Source organism: Aphanomyces astaci, assembly GCF_000520075.1.
Source record: "Aphanomyces astaci strain APO3 unplaced genomic scaffold supercont1.5, whole genome shotgun sequence".
Classification (NCBI taxonomy): Eukaryota; Oomycota; class Saprolegniomycetes; order Saprolegniales; family Verrucalvaceae; genus Aphanomyces; species Aphanomyces astaci.
This window is the reverse complement of record NW_009798268.1, coordinates 1,215,250-1,234,659: the sequence shown is the minus strand read 5'-3', so window position 1 is coordinate 1,234,659 and position 19,410 is coordinate 1,215,250. Positions and strand designations below refer to the sequence as shown.

Sequence of the window (19,410 nt, the reverse complement as noted above, 5' to 3'; positions counted from 1 at the left end):
AAAAATACCGCATTTTTGCAACTGACAACTGTGAAAAGTTTAGGTGTTCGACAAAAAAGATGTGTTTTAGTGTTTGGAGAAGTACTACTAGTAGTATTATATTAATAGTAACAGTTATGTCGACCGTAGAAGTGCTACTATTAATAGTAGTATACCACCAGTTTTGATATGAGATGTGGACACTAAATAGTAGTGGATCGCCCATCATTGACACTATTTAGGAGTGTTGGTAATTGTTTCGCAACATGCCAACTAATGCGTACAGAGAACCGAGGATGAACTCGCCCACAGTTGTACTTGACTTTTATCTTGGCTATTGTATGAGAGGTCCACACAGTTGGACAAAATTTGTATTGTTGCAAAACAGGGAAGGTCCGAGGATTTAAGCCAATCACAAGGTGTTGTAACGTGACACTCGGAAATGTCGCACCAAATCGAAAATCAACGAATTTGGACTCATGGACATGCGCAATGGATTCAGGAGGGGGTTTATACCCGGGAAACCTCCAACAACGAACACACAACCAAAGAGGTATATTACGACTCATCACAAGGAATAGCCTTATCAAACGAGCGAATAACCATCGCTGGTGGAATAGACTCCCATACTTTCAAAATTCTTTTCACCATCGCCAACCGTTTCTCTGCAGCTGTTGTAACCTTTACCTCGTGCAGCCACTCGGTGCGGCACTTGGCCTTAAAGGGCCCCATCACACCAACATCAAGCGGTTGAACGGTACTAGTTGCGTTCGCTGGCAGCTCTTCCAGTACACTGTATAAGTCGCCACGGACTAACTCGCACGCCGCAGGTGTGACATGCGCCGACAGGTTGTCGACCACCACCACAGACGGTCCCTCGATCTCGTACTGGACGAGCTCGCGCAGGTAGATGTCCCACACTCGCTCATCCATCCACGCATTCTCTTGGACAGCGTAGATTGCGTCACGTGGATACGTCGGCAACTCGTCCTGCTCCACAGGACCGCCAGGCTGACCACGCACGATGATGCAGGGAGGCAATTTGCGTCCTACACGACACGTAAGTACCGATCATGAACACAATCTCACCATCTGCGCGTATGGCAAGGACGGCGGTCACCCGGTCAGAGTGCTTCTGCTGGCGATCAACTTTGGCCGACTTCCCGATTCGTGCCCATGTACGACGTGGCGGCATGTCATAATGTACTCCAGTTTCGTCGATGTTGATGATATTCCCGCGGTCGTAGGCACCGTACCTGGACCAGAACGATTGTGCGTACTCAATGCGCGTGGCCTGCAAGTCCTCCTGCGTCCGTTTGGACGCACAGGGTACGCGCTGCGAGAACCCGTGGCGGTGCGCAAAGTCTTGGCACCATCCCAGGAGTGCCTTGTACGCTCGTGACGGATCCACCTTGCCTTCCAGGTAAGAGTCAAGCCAGGCAGGTTGATGGTTCTTCAGCCATGTCACTAGGTGCGCTGTCGTCAAAAACTTCTCGTGGTCGCGGACGCTGTCCATGAAGCTGGCCAGTGCGTCGCCGAAGTCCACCGCCTCGCTGTGGCCATGGCCACTGAGAGTGGCGTTGCTGGTATGCTTCTTGGACTGGAGGAACTCCTCCTTTCTAGCCAGCCATCCTCGTAGGGTGGCGATGGGAACGTTCTCTTTTCGCGCGAACTCGCGGTCGCTACTACATGGCCCGAGCGTGGAGTGCTTCTGTAAGAGAGCCTTTATTGTCCCAATAGTGTAACCCTGTTGCTTTCGCTTTGCAAGCAGGGTTGAACGACGGTACGGTTTCAACAGCGGCTTGCGTCGAGGTGGCGCACGTCGTCGAGACTGCGTGCCCTTTGACATGGTCAGATTTTGAAATTCGTGCATCAGATTATTTTGAATAGCCCAATGAAAGGTGTTTGATTGCAAGATTTACTCCAATAAGGTCTGTCGAGCGGTAGAGCTGTGATTGGCTTAATGTTGAATCGCAATTCAACCTCAAGTTGAATTATATTTCTGAAGTACAACTGTGGGCGAGTTCATCCACGTTAATAGTACGCTCGTGCTGCCAAAGAACTTCGTTAACTATCAAGAACTTGTCTCAATTAATATTATTAATAGTATTCGTTTTGCCCCCCGACTTAGTAAAATCAATATATTTTAATAGTGTTTGATGTAGTGTTCAGTGGCAGTTTCGTAACAGTTACAAAATACTAGTACTTGTAATACTAGTACAATTTTTATTGACAGGCCGCGACTGCGGCAGAGTCAACCCACCCTACCGGTATGGCTTATGCATGGAATCTTGTTTTGCCACGGTACCATGTCGACCTGCGGCTTGCGCCTTGTCGGGCTTGTGGCGTTCCTTGCATCTGCATCTGCTTCATGGAACTTGCCCAGTAATCCAGCCGCAGTCGCTATGCTCCGCGACGCCCACCTCCAACGGTATATCAGCAAGACGATGCTTTGAGAATTTGACATTGTTGTAGGAATGTGGACATCGCGAATGCCACGGCATTGTACATGGCTGTCGTCACGATGGGCGACTGGGCCGCCACAGGTGACGCCCTCTTTGCTCTCGGTGAACTGTCCTTCCCCCACGGCGACAGCGTCGACTTCATCAAACGCAGTGCTCGCCTCGGCAATCCTAGTGCCCAGCACCACGTCGCACTCATGCACGCAGTGGGATTTCCCCATCCGTCGACCAACCTCAGCCTGGCTACATCGATTCTCCACGACCATTTTGCCTCCACCGCCGGGAACGCCCCCGCGTCCAAAACACTTGGCTACCGCGCCATGTTTGGACAAGGGGTCCCTCGGTCGTGCGCCCATGCGTTGGTCTACTACAAGCGAGCCGCGTCCATCGTTGCCTCCACGTATGACATCCATGCCAACCTGCCTTCGTACCCTCGCTTGCCCGAGCTGCAGGACGACGCTCGGTATTCCACCGCACACGACTTCAACAAGTTGATCTTCTTGGCAGCCGCGGCCTCAAAGACCAAGAATGGCGCGACCTTGTATCGCATCGCCAAGTTGTTGTTGGCTCAACCGTCGCCGCCAGACTACACGTTTGTTCGAAAGTTGTTGTCGCAAGCGTTGGCTTGGGGGCATCTCGGGGCTGCTGCTCATTTGGGCCGTATGTACGCGCACGGATGGGGAGTGGCTATCAATTCCATCAAAGCTCGCGAGTACTTTCTCATGGCCCCTCCCGGTGACGCGGAAGCTCTGCATGGCCTCGGGCTGCTCAGTCTGCCATCGGACACCCGCCTCGCGTTACACTATTTCCAAGCAGCGTCCAAGTTGGGTCACTTGAATGGCATCTACCACGCCGCGACGCTTCTGACGTCGATCGCCCCCCAGCAAGCCCGTCGGTATTTCGAAGCCGCGTCGATGTCTGGCCATGTCGTCGCTACCTTCAAATATGCCGAGATTGTCGAACGAACCAACGACCTTGCGTCGTCGTTTGAGGCAAAGTGCACGAAGGTTGTCGCCCTCTACAAACGGGTGGCGGAGAGCGTCCCAGTGCCGCTTTTAGATGTTGCCCTGACCAAGTTTCAAGCCAGAGAGTATACGTCCGCGTACTACTTGTACCGACTTGTGGCAGAAGAAGGGAATGAAGTTGCCCAAACCAACGCCGCCTTCTTAATCCAACAGGGCTACGTCTCCGAACCGAGTATGTACACATCCGTATTCTTTTCGCGGTTCACTGTATACGTGTAGACCGTGACGTGTACCTGAGCTTACTCCGACAAGCCGCGCGACAAGGCAGTGCCTATGCCCACCTCGAACTCGCTCATGCGTCGTACGCCAGGGCGGATTATGCCGAGGCCATGACCCTGTATGCGACCCTGACGTCTCAAGCCAAATTCCAAACGTCCACGAGCGCATACGTGTTCGTCTCGTCTGCGCTTTTTTCCATGGGGTACATGCATGAAATGGGACTTGGGGTGCCGGCTGATCGACGAAAAGCTATGGAGCAATACACGCGGCTGAGTCAAGTCGAACGCCGTGTGCAGGTGCCGTTAGCGTTGTGGAAGTGGAAGTGGTGGATACAAGACGTCGTGGCGGCTGCCATGGACACAATAACGGTGTGGATGGCCCTTGATGTCGTGCGACCTGCAAAGGTGGCAGTCGACCAAGTGTGGGTGTACTAACCTGTGGCGAAGCAGTCGTCCACCAACTCTCATTTGTTGCTGTTAGTACGTTAACTATCTGTACCTTGTACTGGTAGAGTAAATGCAAACCTTTCGGCCACACAAGTCGACTAACTTGCCAACGAACCTTGCAAGTCAAATGCCTTGAACCTGTGGAACTCTGCCGGTTACTCATATTGTGGTAGCGACAGCGCTAACTGTAAAGTTACAGTACTCTGAACTCAACGTTCGCACGACATCCGGTTAACACCAGTGAATTTCCGTATTGTTGTTGACGTGAGCATGCCGGATAAATTTTACGCATTAAACGGACAGAATCCCATGTTCAACATGGCTCACCGAATTGGACCACTTGCTAAGTGTTCCACTAGTATTACTACTGAAGGATTTGGAGGACATCCTACAAGTTCCAAGTTTTAAACTAGTACTACTAATAGTAGCTATCAAGGTTCTCGGTTACTATACGTCGCAAAGTCGCAGATCTGAAAATGAACTGTACAAGTTGTTGCGGGGCCGTTACCGACTTGCTGAAGACGGTAGCATTCGTTGCCTTGTTGATGGCACTTCCGTGCATGGAGGCTTCTCGAGTCTATGTGTCCTCCTTGGAGTACCAAGCTGTGAACGATGCATCCGGCTATCGCTTCTCGTCGGCGTTCCTCATGATGTGTCTGTTCCTGTTTGGGTTCTTGTGTACACAACCGTCCAAGAAAAAGGCGGCTTTCTCGTCGTCTTCACTCGTGGCATCATCATCGTCACCGCCCATGGATACCTTCTCGTGTGTCATGTATGCACAGCGTCAGCGTCGGTGCAAGGCATCGCTCACCCTTGCCTCCATGCCGTCCGAGGTAAAAATCTGACCATATTATATATTCAGATCTATCCGATTCCAACGATGTGAATGCAGGTGTCGAACGAGATCTTCAGCTACTTGGACGCCCAATCCCTTGCGGTGTCCGCAGTCGTGTGCTCGTCGTGGCTAGAGTTGACTGGAGACTCGAACTCGATGTTGTGGCAACTCATCTTTCGTCGCGACATGCTGGAAGATGGCCGACGCTTCCATGCACCATGCGGGTTGAGTTGGCGCGCATACTACTTTACACATCGCATCACGCGGCCGTTGGAACGCATGCACCTGCTCGCCAGTCAAGGCCAGGCAGACTGCATCGTCGTCAACAGTCGCGTGTACGACATCGGCGCGTTCTTGTACCTTCATCCAGGGGGCCACCGCGTGATTGCCGATGTCATCGGGACCGACGCCACCGACACGTGGTTCCAGTTTGACCACTCAGATGGTGCCCAGGAGCACATGAAGGAGTTGGAGGTCGTGGACTTGTTTGAATCACCGTACCGGGGCACCGTCGCGGGGATCTTCACGGCGCGGCAAAGCGCGTGGACTCGCATGACTCGGCAAATGTTTGGCCATGCCAAGGACATGTCTGCGTTGTTGAGTCGGTTCCGCGAACGCATCGTCTCTTAAGTTACTCAAAAATACTAAACAAAGCTGGTGGATGTGGTGGAAGTCTCATGACCGACGTGACCCCGCAATAGGTAGATTGACGTTTATCATTGCCATTAACAGTATATTAACGATCCCAATGTTCACGACGAAGGAAGGACACCGATCAAACGGCAGTGTGGATAGATCAATCAAGTCGTCATATAGGAAATAATAGTTCACGGAGCGTTGAGAATATACTCCATACTCGTAGTTTTGGAACCCTCTATGAGATACAGTAAATAGTCGAGTTCTGGGGCCAGTAATCGCCAATATGTGAGTATATCAGCAAACCTTCGCCAAATGTGAACGCACTTAACAATGACTATCGCACTTAACAAGTATTACAGTGTCAATCCAATCTTTGGACAAAACCACAAATTGTTGGAGCAAGATTGATTGGCACAGAATCTCTCAGTTATGCAGACAGTATTCACTTTCAATTCAACAGCGCCACCATGAGTCTTGCTCTTGGAATGGAATTTCACTCAGGTTAACCCTTCGTGGACTATATCCAAAGATTGGATTTACAATCTAATATTTGTTAAGTGCGCTCACGTTTTGGCGAAGAATTGCTGATATACTCACATGTAAATTTAGGTGGCATCCGACATCAAACCGACAAATTTGAAGTCGGTGATTGGATAACCGACAAATGGTTGAATTTTGATTGGTCAGTTATTTTTTAGACAATTCGATTGGGCGATGTAGTTGTCGTGGGAGCAACATATCTTTCACATTGAACATATACAGCTTATATTGGTTGAAAACACAGTCGGATCGACATAACAATAACCAAGACTTTGACACAGCATATCCCGAAAATAACCATGACCTTGACTCAGCATCCGGAGAACAAAGATAAGCAAATAAGGTGAGGAGTTTTGACTAGTACGAGAACAGTGAAGTAGCTGTTGTGCTTTATGTACATCCATAGACAGGTCGTGCGATCGTCCACCGACGCACACGGCATGTTCATGTCTGTGAATTCGTAGGAACCGGGTGTTGCCAGGGCCACTACACTGGGGCTTGAAGAAGTTTGGGTTTCGGTGCTTGCGTTAAACTACTGCATTAACGTTAGCAACAACTTCACTGACCCACCAATTCGCACAATCGGAGTTATGACGGATACTACATACGACATACTTATCGACCTTAGCAATGAAGTTATACATCTAGTCGGGGCTATGCGTCGCGGAGATGACACCACTGAAGCTTGCCAACCTGTCGTCCCCGACAACGTGATCACGTTGATGTACTGTACACAGTCACCAGGCGAGTTGGCAATGCCCCATTTGGGACGTGTTGCGGATGGTAAACTCACGAATGATGCAGTAGACTGCAGCACGCTGACGTTGGTGTGTCCACTAAAGCGAGGGGTCGCCGACCACGATACACTCTTTTTTCCATTGTACTGACGCTCACGTATCTTCGTCATGGCAATCTTTAACTATACCATTTCTAGATTCCTCAATGGAAATTAAAGCCATTGCAACGTCCCTGGAGATGACAGGACTTCTGTAGCCACGCCTCCATGGGACACACCAAGAGCTGTGGTCATGCCGCCTGCAGCCCCTGCACGCAATAAACGTGACACCCGGAGACACGCCGTGTTCTCACGGTTCATGTCCTGACCAGGTGAGGACATGAGCCGTGAGGAAGGCTTCGAATCCATGTTGCAACCTCTACACGCAATACACGTGGCATCCTTTACGGTTCAAGTCCTCACCTTGTCAGAGACTTCAATAAAAACAAACATACGACATTTGGTCTTTGTATTGAAAATGAAGAGTCATCTACCAATGAAAGTCTACGACGTATTGAACTTTTAACCAATAAGACTAATGTCGGATAAATTTGTCGTATTCGCCAAGTTATCCATACATATTGGTGATTACCCCAGTATGGAGTACTAGTACTACAGTAGTATAGTTCATTTATTACAGTACTAGTAATACCGCAATCCCTTCACATGTAGTTTGTACGTACCGGTAGTACCTACCTACGAAGTCCTATGTATGAAGAGATAACGACAGTACAGCACACTCTTGTTCCCGATCAAATTGCCTGGCCATTTGCCGCCCATGATTGGGATGACTAATGCCCTACTAGTACTTTGTAGTACTTACTACTACTAAGGAGTCTCCATGTGCCGTCGACGAATGGCCAGGATGGACGTGGTGGTGCTGACAAAAAACACAAACGTGCCAAACGTGATGGTGCACCACGGCACGACGGAATCGTTCCACCGGCGGCGGTGCTGCGCCGGCACTTGCAGCTTGAGATGGCACGCGGCGGGCAAGACGAACGCGAGGGCGACGGCGCTGAACGACCCCGTGAGACTGGTCACGTCGCCAAGCCGGCGGTCGGCCATGGAAATCAGCAGCGTCGACGTCAGCAGCACGACCGTGAGGCCGACATGCCATGGCGTGGACAGCGCCGTCGGAAGGGTCGGTTGACCTCCGTCTTCGTCACTGGCGTCGTGCCACACTGTCCGTTGGTTGATGGGCTTCGTTTGCTCGTGGAACAAATCCACAACACTCACGTGGGCGTAGTGCAAGTTCAACAGACGCTGCAGCGTGTGCCGGGCGACCATAAACTACCCAAGCTCCATCGTCGTCACGACGTGTTTCCAGTCGTACATTTGACGATTACCTCTTGGGGGTAGGTCAGGATCATGTTGACGGCAGTAAGTAGGCGGCACCCTTGAATGAGCTTGTCGCTACGGGAATAAATGCCGCCCCCCCGACATGAGTTGGAGGCCTCCAAACGTGGATATTTTATACCCAATTACATCATTTCAACGTACGAGAGGTTGGTAAAGTTGAGAAATATGTCGCTTCGAGTGGCTTGAAGGAACAAGAGGTACCCGGGGATGCTCAGGGCAAAGATGAGGGCGACTGAGACAGCGACCCCCGCGCGGGAAATATCGGCAAATCCACGGGGCGTGGCGGGGGACATGGTGTTGTAGAGGAGGAACGTCTGGTGCTGGCACACGTACGCGAACGCTATCGTCCCCAGCGCCGGAAAGATGTCGGGGTGGACTGCCACGTAGTCGTACATGAAGCCACGAGACTCGGCCACGTACTCGTCCTTGTGAAACATACACTCGTACACGATGACGCCGGTGCAAACTACAACACTGAGTACGGACACACCCGCGAATTTCTCCAAACTGGCAAAGCTGCGATGGATGCAGATGGGCAGTAGCACCAACACCGCCTACGCCGCATACACACAAATTTAACGATACACATGAGACTCTACATTTCTTGGTAGGTTGGTTGTACCACTAACGTCACGCAAATGTTTCGGTCCGCAACCAGCCGGAGGTACCACGAGGTTTGGGAGCTAGGCACGGGCTCACCATGTGCAATGTGCATCTTGCACAGCCGGCCTATACATATAATAGGCAACATCATGTGGATGGATATGATTGCTATGGGGAAAAAGACAAGATTCGGTCGCACCAATGACTACAGGTAGCGTGTCGGCAATCACAAGCAAGTACGAGCAGTTGGCCCCAAATGAAAACGTAAACTGGAAAAAACACACGGCGAGGAACCCCGGGACGCCAAACGCGAGTTGCGCTAGGTCTTCATACGACTGGACGTGGTGGTGGTGGCCCAACACGATGAGGATGTTCATCGCGTACCACGTGATACCGCCACAGAGAAGGAGAAGGCCAAGCACGGGAAGGAACCCGCCGTCCGCCATCGCGTGTGGGATGTAGATGATGCTTGCACCGGCGATGGCGTTCGTGAGGTTGAAGAACACACCCCACGAGTGTGGCGTCGACGACGCGGCCATCGACTCGGACACTGCCGGCACGACGTCGAACCCGTGCTGATCGTACACGAGCGCGATCGCCGCCGCACTCCACGCAGGCCGTCCCGCCGCCTTTGTGTGCTTGCCCATGGATGACAACGATGGCGCGTCGTTTCGCAAGATATACAGTACGGGTTTTAAAAAGGGTGTGGTCATCCGACGACAGTTACATTTGACAGTTACAAAAATAACAAGGCAGTCCTAGAGCTATATTTTGAACGACTACAGTAGTAGCTACGTTTCGTCGGGCGTCGGCGTCGGCGGCGGCGACGACGGGTGGACAATCATGTCGAGGACGCCATCCCGCTCCCATTGCTGCAACCTGGCTTCATGCGCTTGGATGCGCTGGCCGACCGTCGCCAGCTCCGACTCTGCCAGCGCTACCATGAATGATGACAAGTCTACATCTCCCTGCAACGCCAGACACTTGGTCTCGATGCGGTTGGCCTCCCGGTACTTCTGCCACACGTCGGTCCAGGTTTGCGCCCACGCTTCTGTCTTGGGGTTGCTGTACACCGGACGCGGAGGTTTGTCTAGCTTCTTTCGCGTCGGCTGCTTCGCCGATCCACCTCGTCCTTCTTCCGACTCTGCTTTTCGTTTTTTACCTTGGGATGTTTCGATTTCATTCTTGGACATAGCCCCGTCCGTGGCTTCCTTGGGATATTTCCTCACCAAGTTGTTTTCCTCGGCAGACCGTTGTAGTGGTTTCCGTCGTGTATTGTCTGCCCATTCGTCCTTCGAATGATCCCCTCGTTTCGTATCTTGGGATTGTTCCAACGGAACCGTGGTCCCCTTCTTAACATCATTGGGATAGTTCCAGGGCTTGTTAACATGTCCATCTTCCGGTGTCCTGTGCTTGGTTTCCTGGGGATCCTTCCTTGCGTTGCGGTCCGCGTTCTTCGCGGCATGTTCGTCGGCAGATTGTTGCATGAGTTGGAGTCCAGCCAACTCTTCGGCAGTATAAACTCGACTGGACGGATTTTTCAGTCCTTCGCGATGGTCGTGCTTGGCAGGTGCTTGTTCTCCGGCTCGATTTCGAGGATGATGCTGGTCTTTCGGCAGTGATGCACTAGCTAGGGTGGCTTGGGCTACATCTTCCTTCGACTCGCTGAGTACGGCGGCCGAAGGAGTAGCGGCGTGCTTTGTCGGAGCTGTTGGCTCCTCGTTGGAGTCGCTTGGACGGATGCTGACGGCGGGTTCTTCGTCAATTTCCATGTCACTGGTCAGACTCGACGGAGAAAGGGCCCGATCGTTCACAGGTTGGATCTTTGGACGTGGTGGGGGGCTCGACGTATGCCTTTCACGCGGTGGACTTCGACGATGCTGTGGCGAAGAACGCTTGTCGCGAGGCCGAGGGGAATGGTCTCGCTGGGACCACGGAGAGATTCGTCTAGATGGACTAGAGTTTCGTCTGGATGATGGACTAGGGTTCCTGCGTGAAGGACTAGTGTGTCGTCTTGAAGGACTGGTATTTCTTCGTGGGGGGCTAGCGTTTCTTCGTGGAATGGGGTTCCTACGAGGTGAATTGTCATTCCTTCTTGGAGGGCTGTCGTGACGTCGTGAGCTTGACGGTGGTTGCGTCGTCTGCCTATCTTGACTTCGCTGCTGGGTGCGATGCGATCGGTCTATGGAACGCATACCACCTCTGAGATCAACATCTCTTCTTTCCTGCTTTGGTGCTCGGCCTCGAGAGCGAGATCGTTCTCGTGTGTCTTGGCGTCTTTTGGAGTCATCAACCCCTCCGCTTCCTCCAGAGGTTGGGCGGTGGTTCGAGGAAGACGCATTACTCATGTCTCCTCTTCCGCGGCCTCCTCCGCTTGCGCGGAGCTCCGACGATCTGCCATACTTGCTGTCTGCCATGGCCACAACAATGGGTAATTCGGATAATTCAATACAGTTCGGATACTGAACCATACTTCCGGAAATTGTATCCGGATTCCTGGTTTTTGATCAGCAACATGGAACTTGTGCACGTGTTGGCAGTGTTCCGTCATGGCGACCGGTCACCCATTACAGGAGCCGTGGGAACGATGCTCAAGATGAGCGAGGGAGATACGGCGTACTGGATATCTCAACTTGCGTCAGAATCTTCGCGCCGTCGTCTCAATGCCCTTGTCGCGGTCCATGGAAGTGACTCGGATGCGCCTCCTCCGATGCCTGGAGGAGTGTGGCCGAAGGGCCATCTGACGGAACAAGGTGTGGCGGACATGGAACGTCGCGGCCGTGCATTTCGTCGACGATACCAAGTGTTCCTGGCCAACATAAACATCCATGACGTCGTTTACGCCACTTCCACGAACATCCGCCGAACCATCCTGTCGGCTCAGAGTTTCCTCGCTGGCCTATGTCATGATATTGTTGGCTTGACCTCAGATAATCCTTTCGTGTTGCACACTGTCGACCCGAAAGAGTTGACGCCCATCCTCACGGGCCACGACTACCGCCAAGGCGCGCAACATGCGAGGGAGGTGGCGCTGAGTACACTACCAGGTTACAAGGCATTGGAAGATGCCGTCAAGGACGTGCTTGGCATTCGTGGCGTTGTTAATTGGGCTTCATGTAACGTTCCACTATATCTACGTAGTAGTACTCTTGCCTTAACTGTGCCAATGTTTCGACAGTGCGCGAGGTGTTAGACTGTCTTCAAGCCCATGAATTGCCGTTGCCCAATGGAATGACCACCGCAATGTACGAGTCCATCGTCCGTCACGCTGCTTGGGAATGGTACATGTTCTACAGTGATGTCCAGCGAGGCCAACGGGGGTTTCTGCTTGCGATGCGGACCTTCCAATCATTGCTCTCCGACGCTATCGAGGTGATCGTCCTAGTTCAACGCTAAGGTGACAAGTGGATATAGATGGCGCCGCAGAGACGCCGGCTCACTTTGGTGTCTGCGCATGACAACTCGCTCGTGGCCCTCGTGTGCGCACTGCAACTTCATCATTCCAGTGGCATCATCGCGCCATCATATGGATCCATGCTGGTTGTGGAGGTGTACCGCGACAACCGAGACGGGTCCCATCATGTTGATGTGCATTGGGATGGCAAACCACTTCGATTCCCCAACCAAACGACATCGCTGGTACACATCCAAGTGCTCCACGCAGCGATCGCGTCGTTCGTCCAAGCGCATTCCCCAGCCCATTCGTCAATATAAAGTCCGAGTTTCATGATATTAATAATGGATACTGCAGTTTGTATTTATATATTAATAGTACTGTATCAATACTTCCGTGTTGTTATTTACTGGTATAGGTTATTTTGACTTATTTCGCATTCGTCATAGTATTTTGAAAAAAGTGTCAACAGCATTTGCGAACAGAGGAAGTATTAATACTATTTATAATAGTAATTGATCTTACAGTTTGTGTTTACTAGTATATATTAAAATATATACTAGTAAACACATATTTATACTATTTATAATAGTAATTGATCTTACAGTTTGTGTTTACTAGTACATATTAAAATACATACGTTAATTATAATATACATATATTAAAATATATACTAACGTTAGTAAACACAAACTGTAAGATCAATTACTATTATAAATAGTATAAATACTACAGTACTTCGAAGTAGTATTCAATAGTATCATGCGTGCAACAATAGTAGGCAATATTTTGATTTGGTGTATTAAAAATACTTTTTATATAACAAACTTTGTATATTTATACATCTCTACTTGACGCCAGCAATAGCTCGCCTCAGGCGATACGCGAGTTGCATGGCCGTGGGCCGTTGGCTCGGGTCAAAGCGGAGGCAGTCCTGGCCCATCTCCAGCACCCACGGAATGCACTGGGGCGAGAACTGCGGGGAGACCTTGCCTTGAGCGACCAGCACCCCCAGTCGCGTGTGGCTGATGCCGGCGCCGCGGCTGTCGGCCACGTTCGAGTAGGGCAGGTCGCACAGGTCCAGTTCGTTGAGCAGCACGCCGAACGAGTAGATGTCTGCTTTTTCAGTGTAATGGCCTCCCAGCATGATCTCCGGTGCGATCCACGCCAGCGTGCCGATCTCGGCGGTCATCGTGTGCTCGTCGGACATCTCCCGACTCGTGCCAAAGTCCGTGAGTTTCGCTTCAAAGTCGTTGCTGAGGAGGACGTTGTTGCTCTTGAGGTCGCGATGGATGATGGGCGGGTCGTTCGAATGCAGGTACACGAGCGCTTCCGCCACGTTGGCGGCAATGCGCAGCTTGGTCGGCGCGCGATTGTTCCTACCGGAAGCATACCCCCACGGAATGGAGAGCCCGTTGTTGCTCTTCACGTCCTGCAACAGCATGCGCACGTTGCCGCGAGGCATGTACTCGGTCAGCATCTTGAGTTGCACGAGGGTCGTCCACGCAACCCCTACGAACCGCACGATGTTGGGGTGGTCCATCTTGGACATGAGCTTGATCTCGAGCATGAACGACTCCATGGCGCTGTGGTTGTTGACCTTGTCCGGAAGACATTTCTTGATCGCGATGTCTTCGCCGGCGAACTGCCCGCGGTAGATCACCCCAAACCCGCCGGACGCGACCAACTCGCCGACCACAATTTCATCGTTCGCGACTCGGAAATTCGACATCGATTTGTCGAACCGGATATCGTATCCGGCTAGCTCATTTACTTCGCCGGTCATGGAATACGGGCCGCCAGTGTTGGACGACCGAGAGCCTTGGGTGTGGTTGTTGCCAGAGCGAGGATGGGACGATCCGCGGGCCGTGCCAGGACCGGAGAAGTCGATGGACTGACGCATGGTCGCCGGTGTCGTAGACATGGTACCTCCCTGGGAGTACTTTTGGGTTAACCCGCCCGTGAGTTGGTGGTGAGGGTTGTTCGATTGATTCGAGTAGTATTCCTGCGCCGTAATGTGGTGGTGATTATCGCCTTCGTCATCGGTGGCTTGACGGCGACGGAGCAACGCCACCAGACATATCACAAAGCCGATCACAAACACACCGCCTCCAGCAATCGCCAAGTACGTGGTCGACGACGTGCCACTTGCAGCTTCAGCGGTTGGCGTTGTCCTTGGCGTTGTCGTTGGAGTCGTCGTTGGCGTCGTCGTTGGCGATGATGTGGCAGCTGTGGACTTCGGAGCGTCGGTTGTCGCGTCGGAGACGGTTGTAATTGGGTGTGGGGTAGAAGCTGTAGGTTTCGAAGTCGACGTTGACGGAGGCGGCGGCGGCGGCGGCGGTGGCGTTGTGATAGGCGTTGGGTCTTTTGACGGCGTTTTTGTAGTTTCTACCACCGTCGTCACAGGAGTCAACGTAGTTGTCGGCGCAGCGGTCGTCGTGACTTCATCCGTAGTGGTTGGGACGGGCGTAGGACTCGGGGTGGTCGGGTCAGACCACGGTGTCGTCCGGGGTGTTGAAGTTGGTGGCGTGGCGGTGGTCGTCACTGGCACTGACGAAAGAGGTTTCTGTGTAACGTTACTTTGAGCACGGGCAGCATGCAGCAGCACTCCTGCAAGGAGGACGAAACACAACCTCATCGGATACGAAGTCGACGAGGAAGGGCAATGTGGATGCCCCCTATCTTGCCGCCCAAAACAGTATGCCATGATGGCCTGAATTACTTCGAACTTCGACCGACTGGCTATATGAAAACCAATAAAAAAACAATAATCTCAACACAAGACCTTCTCAAACCAACTCTAACTGTTAGTCTCTCTCAAGCTCGATGGGCATGCAACGCAGGGGTGCTGCATTGGATTCTAGGGTTCAACTTGACGGCAACTCCGAGGGTCCTCGAAAAGCGTCATGTAGTTAAGTATGTTGCCTGTTTACTGCGAGCAAGCTAAAAACATCAAACTTTATTTTATTTTTGGCCAATAAAAAAACTACTCTATCGTCGCCAAAAATTGGTGGCAAGAACTTTCGAAGTTATCCTTCTTTCTCCAAGATTTCAGTGAGAAATCCATTTCGAGCACACGGCATACTCGGATCTTAGCGAACGACACATTCGTCTTATGGAGGTCTGCGTGAGGTCCTTGAATGCTTCCCCACAGATATGTTTTGCTTGCTGGATCCCATCGATGACGATGTTGCCCCTTGGAATATCGAAAGGGTGTAGCCTGGCAACACATTTGTGAGTTCGTAGGCTTCCGTGTGTATCTCCATTTGCGCGATGACACAGAAGGGACACCATAGGGTGTAGCCTGGCAACACATCGCGGGGCTGGAATCTCCACGTGTGAGTTTCGTAGGCTTCCGTGTGTATCGCCATTTGCGCGATGACACAGAAGGGACACCATACGCTGAAGAGAGTGTCTTCGATGCAAGTCCCGGGAATGCGAAAGCCATCTCGGACGTTGCGCCGGAGAACGACATGGTCACTATCGAGTACTTCCTGGTCCGGCCCAAGGCCACAGCGGTGGAATCCATTTGGCACAACACCTTGGACACCGTGTCTTGCATCGCCACTGACTTGTTCATAGCCAACGACTTGAGTGCACCAGACATTTCTTCGTTGACAAGTTGAACTTGCATAACATACAGCAGGAAAAAGGCCAAAATCGCAGCGTAGCATATGCCGTACAGGGCAAGCAGGGGTACAGTAAGGAATCAAATGAGGCCGATGCGATGGGTGATTTGAGCCAAGGCAACACAAGGACATAGGAACGACATAATGCAGTTGGGCAGCATGTTGGTGTAACAATCGCAAATCCCGACATTCCAGTACCCAATGATCAGACCGTTTGCATCCACTCCTCGTCCCAGTCGTCCTGCGTCCACAACTCGTGTCGGAAGTGTTGTGTCGTGGCACGTTGATGATGGGAGCGGTTGTCGTCGGGGTATTGGTATCTGGTTGCACAGAGGGCTATTTCGCGAGCACAGATGGTTGATGTCACCTCCACATTCAAAGCGTCACCTAGCCCGGGCAACTTGCCGGATTAATTCGTAAATGTGGCGCTGCAGTGGTGGCGGGAAGTTGTTCGCTAGTTTACGCGAATGGATTCTCGAGTGGAGCGAGCTTGATGCTCAAGCATGACGTCGTACTCCGACGCAATCACGACTTGGACATGATCGGGTTCAAGTCGGTAACACCTTTGGTGGCTTTCACATCGTCGCGCTGATCAGGGTTACGCTTCGTGCACCTTTGTCGGTTACATTTTTGCATACCTGTACCTGCTATTGTCCTTTTACCCAAAATTTGGACTTTCGTGCTGAATCGCCAAATCTATCCATCGATTTTTGTACTGTACTGAATTTTTCACACTAATTTGACGTTATGATTGGCTAAATCGTTCAGCCAATCAGATTGCAGGATTCAATCCTAGCAAATGATGAACCTCAGGTTTATTTGATTTTATCCAATCATACACCCCAAGATTGAGATTTTTAACCAATCCAATGGCGCAATAATCAACTCTCTATCCAACTCTGTGCGCAGTTCACACAGTCATGGACGATGGTGTGCAGTGGTGGCGGGAGACGATCTACCCGCAACCGAGCGTCTCCAGGGATGCTTTAGTCGTGGCTCTCTTCCAATGTCCCGCTATCATGCTGCCTCAGATGTCCATGAAGGAGGCCAGTGTGTACTTGGACGTGTGCCTCGAACGCAAGTCCGACGTTGTGTTCCGCGACTGGGAGCGGTTCTTGATCCGATTTGGTCCGTTTGACAAATGTGTGCTCAAGGCCGTGCAATGCTTTCAGGACAAACTTGGCATCGCGCCGTGGTTCCATGGCGTGATCTCCAGAGCCCAAGCCGAGGCCGTGACCACGTCCTCGGACGATGGGGCGTTCCTCGTGCGGTTCAGTGAAACCCAGCCGGATAAGTTTACGCTCACGTACATGAAAGTGCACACGGATCCCATATATAATGGTCGGAAGGAGATCAAAAACGTGCTGATTGTGCACAATCCACGGGAAGGCTACGGGCTCCAAGACGGCGGCAACGGCGTGAAGTATCCATCCATTGCGTCGTTTATTGAAGGCAGCAGCGTACGCCTTCGAACTCCTGTACGTGTCTTACTCTATTGTGAATGAAGCATATGTTGTATGGCTCGCTTTTACATTCTATGTTGCTTGATATATATCTTTCGTGATATTATATAATACTTCTACTCAAAGAGTAATCGATATTGCACTGATAGATCATTTCCCGGCTGTCGATTGAATGCAATGCCACGTTGAAGTCCATTCAGGCATCCTCTTCGTCCATGTTTGGATCAACTCAATCGACTTATGCCAACAACGAATATGGCAACTTGAGCACGAACGACCTCATTGAGGTGGTGGCCCCACCTACGCTCGTAACCACGGGTCCGGGGAGCACTGACTATGGCAATCTCCCGCTCGCAGGCGGTAAACACAGCCGAAAGGCCGCCCCACCGCCGCCATCCAACGAGTACTCGACGCTAATGCGTGGAGATCTGCATCCTTCGCGAACGTCCAATCCTGCCGACCAATCGACCTCTACACATGGCGGCAACAGCTTTCATCTAGTCAACTCGATGGCGCGCTCGGGAGTTCCTCCTCCTCCGCTGACTGTCGACGCCAATCGGTCCATTTCTCAACACTCGCTGCCATCTTTTTTGTTGTCCTCGCATCCACATGCGTCGTCGGCGTACGGACGATTCGTTCAGGGCAATGGGGTGACACATCACAGCGACTACGGCCAACTGGGGCCTACGAATACACACATGGGGCAGCCCTCCAACGATTACGGCGATGTCGGACAACCAAGTGCCATGAAGGTGTTGCCTTCGACTACCGACGCGTACGGCCGGTTTGGTCCCACCACCACCACATTAGGGAGTTTCTCGTCGTCTGCATCGTCGCTTGAGCCTCCCCCCACGTCGCAACAAGCAGGTTCGTCGCATGGTGACTACGGCGCCGCCACCTCCACCCCCCCCCACCTCCCCCCGTTCACCGCTTCCGTCAATGACTACGGCCTACTTGGCTTTCAGGTAAACAATGCCTACGGTCGCTTTGGCGCGTCGTCCGAGCCGCCCCGTCAGCTCCCCCCCTCGTCCAAGTATGGGCACTTTACAATGGACACATGCGGTCGGCGGGCTGGCCACGGGCCAGTTGAACCGGACGCACGCGCCCTTCCCGAGCCCCAAGTCGTACGGCGTCACAGCGACAACACGCCTTCCAGCGCCTACGGCACGTTTGCAAGTGGCAGTTTGGCCCGCAGCACCAGCGAATACGGCCACTTTGGCCATGCTTCCGCGACGCTGTCGCACATTCCACCATCATCCACCAGTTTGAATGTTGACACCAATGGTGGTCGACAGAACCCCCTGGGACCAGCCAACTCTCTACCCCCGCTTCTTCATGGAAAAACCGACGCCGTGGCCCAGATTGAGACCGGTATGAGTCTGTACAAAGAACGCAAGCTGGACGACGCGATCGGTTACTTCTTACGGGCCGAATACTGCGCCAAAGAAGCTGGTATGTCACAAAAGTACTCAAAGTAAAAAGTTGTGAACGTGGTCGTAATGTAGGGGAGAAGACAGTCGAAGCGCGGGCGCTGGGCAACCTTGGCACGGTATATTTAGATAAGAAATTGCCCAAGGATGCCGTGCGGTACTACGTCAAGTGCTTGGCGTTAACCCGGAACGTCGAGGATAAGAAGCGAGAACGCATCATCTTGAACAACTTAGTGCTTGCCAGCATCGCGTCGGGTGACACCACGTCGGCGCTGCAGTACTCGACGGAGCTCCTGACGATCACTGCCGTGGCCGCGAATCGGCTCAAGATTGAATCTCGCATTCGAACCCTTCAGGACGAATTGAGGAGAGCTGGGTCAGCTTGCATTTAATTTGGATTTTGATCTTGTCGCAAAAAATAATATCACGGCAAAATCTGATTGCAGTAGCCAAAATCACTTGGCATTAGGTATCGGCGTGTCGGATGGCGACCTGCGATACTATTCTACCACTTTCTATGCCACGAGACACGCATTTGAAACAAGCAACGAATTCCATATAACGTTATATATAGAATATTGGAGAGATTTGATTGCGATTTTGACCTGC

The 19,410-nt window shown here is 51.9% G+C and overlaps 10 protein-coding genes across 10 annotated transcripts; 6 read left to right on the top strand and 4 right to left on the bottom strand.

Moving 5' to 3' along the window:
- Positions 1–537: 537 nt before the first annotated feature.
- On the bottom strand, positions 538–1,828 carry H257_03179 (hypothetical protein; the record flags this gene model as incomplete). The annotated part of the gene is made up of 2 exons (XM_009827156.1): positions 538–1,028; positions 1,069–1,828. 2 exons carry the CDS (start codon positions 1,826–1,828, stop codon positions 538–540), a joined length of 1,251 nt encoding a protein of 416 aa, XP_009825458.1.
- A 387-nt stretch (positions 1,829–2,215) lies between these two features.
- H257_03178 (hypothetical protein) lies at positions 2,216–4,340 on the top strand. The gene is made up of 3 exons (XM_009827155.1): positions 2,216–2,410; positions 2,455–3,638; positions 3,686–4,340. Exons 1-3 carry the CDS (start codon positions 2,259–2,261, stop codon positions 4,117–4,119), a joined length of 1,770 nt encoding a protein of 589 aa, XP_009825457.1. The 5' UTR covers positions 2,216–2,258; the 3' UTR covers positions 4,120–4,340.
- A 261-nt stretch (positions 4,341–4,601) lies between these two features.
- On the top strand, positions 4,602–5,728 carry H257_03177 (hypothetical protein). The gene is made up of 2 exons (XM_009827154.1): positions 4,602–4,964; positions 5,024–5,728. Exons 1-2 carry the CDS (start codon positions 4,608–4,610, stop codon positions 5,594–5,596), a joined length of 930 nt encoding a protein of 309 aa, XP_009825456.1. The 5' UTR covers positions 4,602–4,607; the 3' UTR covers positions 5,597–5,728.
- Positions 5,729–7,645: 1,917 nt separating this feature from the next.
- On the bottom strand, positions 7,646–9,561 carry H257_03176 (hypothetical protein). Its single transcript, XM_009827153.1, has 5 exons — positions 9,085–9,561; positions 8,905–9,011; positions 8,424–8,836; positions 8,270–8,336; positions 7,646–8,213 (listed from the first exon to the last, which is right to left on the bottom strand). Exons 1-5 carry the CDS (start codon positions 9,530–9,532, stop codon positions 7,749–7,751), a joined length of 1,500 nt encoding a protein of 499 aa, XP_009825455.1. The 5' UTR covers positions 9,533–9,561; the 3' UTR covers positions 7,646–7,748.
- Positions 9,562–9,590: 29 nt separating this feature from the next.
- H257_03174 (hypothetical protein) lies at positions 9,591–11,311 on the top strand. Its single transcript, XM_009827151.1, has one exon. The coding sequence runs from the start codon at positions 9,729–9,731 to the stop codon at positions 10,185–10,187; it is 459 nt and encodes a 152-aa protein (XP_009825453.1). The 5' UTR covers positions 9,591–9,728; the 3' UTR covers positions 10,188–11,311.
- Positions 10,696–11,302, bottom strand: H257_03175 (hypothetical protein; the record flags this gene model as incomplete). The annotated part of the gene is made up of 2 exons (XM_009827152.1): positions 10,696–11,067; positions 11,180–11,302. 2 exons carry the CDS (start codon positions 11,300–11,302, stop codon positions 10,696–10,698), a joined length of 495 nt encoding a protein of 164 aa, XP_009825454.1.
- Positions 11,312–11,393: 82 nt separating the features above from the next.
- H257_03173 (hypothetical protein) lies at positions 11,394–12,607 on the top strand. The gene is made up of 3 exons (XM_009827150.1): positions 11,394–12,001; positions 12,064–12,257; positions 12,300–12,607. Exons 1-3 carry the CDS (start codon positions 11,401–11,403, stop codon positions 12,597–12,599), a joined length of 1,095 nt encoding a protein of 364 aa, XP_009825452.1. The 5' UTR covers positions 11,394–11,400; the 3' UTR covers positions 12,600–12,607.
- A 447-nt stretch (positions 12,608–13,054) lies between these two features.
- On the bottom strand, positions 13,055–14,976 carry H257_03172 (TKL protein kinase). The gene has a single exon (XM_009827149.1). It carries the CDS (start codon positions 14,915–14,917, stop codon positions 13,127–13,129), a length of 1,791 nt encoding a protein of 596 aa, XP_009825451.1. The 5' UTR covers positions 14,918–14,976; the 3' UTR covers positions 13,055–13,126.
- A 418-nt stretch (positions 14,977–15,394) lies between these two features.
- Positions 15,395–16,219, top strand: H257_03171 (hypothetical protein; the record flags this gene model as incomplete). The annotated part of the gene is made up of 2 exons (XM_009827148.1): positions 15,395–15,400; positions 15,576–16,219. 2 exons carry the CDS (start codon positions 15,395–15,397, stop codon positions 15,903–15,905), a joined length of 336 nt encoding a protein of 111 aa, XP_009825450.1. The 3' UTR covers positions 15,906–16,219.
- A 489-nt stretch (positions 16,220–16,708) lies between these two features.
- On the top strand, positions 16,709–19,247 carry H257_03170 (hypothetical protein). The gene is made up of 3 exons (XM_009827147.1): positions 16,709–17,386; positions 17,521–18,823; positions 18,877–19,247. Exons 1-3 carry the CDS (start codon positions 16,829–16,831, stop codon positions 19,191–19,193), a joined length of 2,178 nt encoding a protein of 725 aa, XP_009825449.1. The 5' UTR covers positions 16,709–16,828; the 3' UTR covers positions 19,194–19,247.
- The last annotated feature ends 163 nt before the right edge of the window (positions 19,248–19,410 follow it).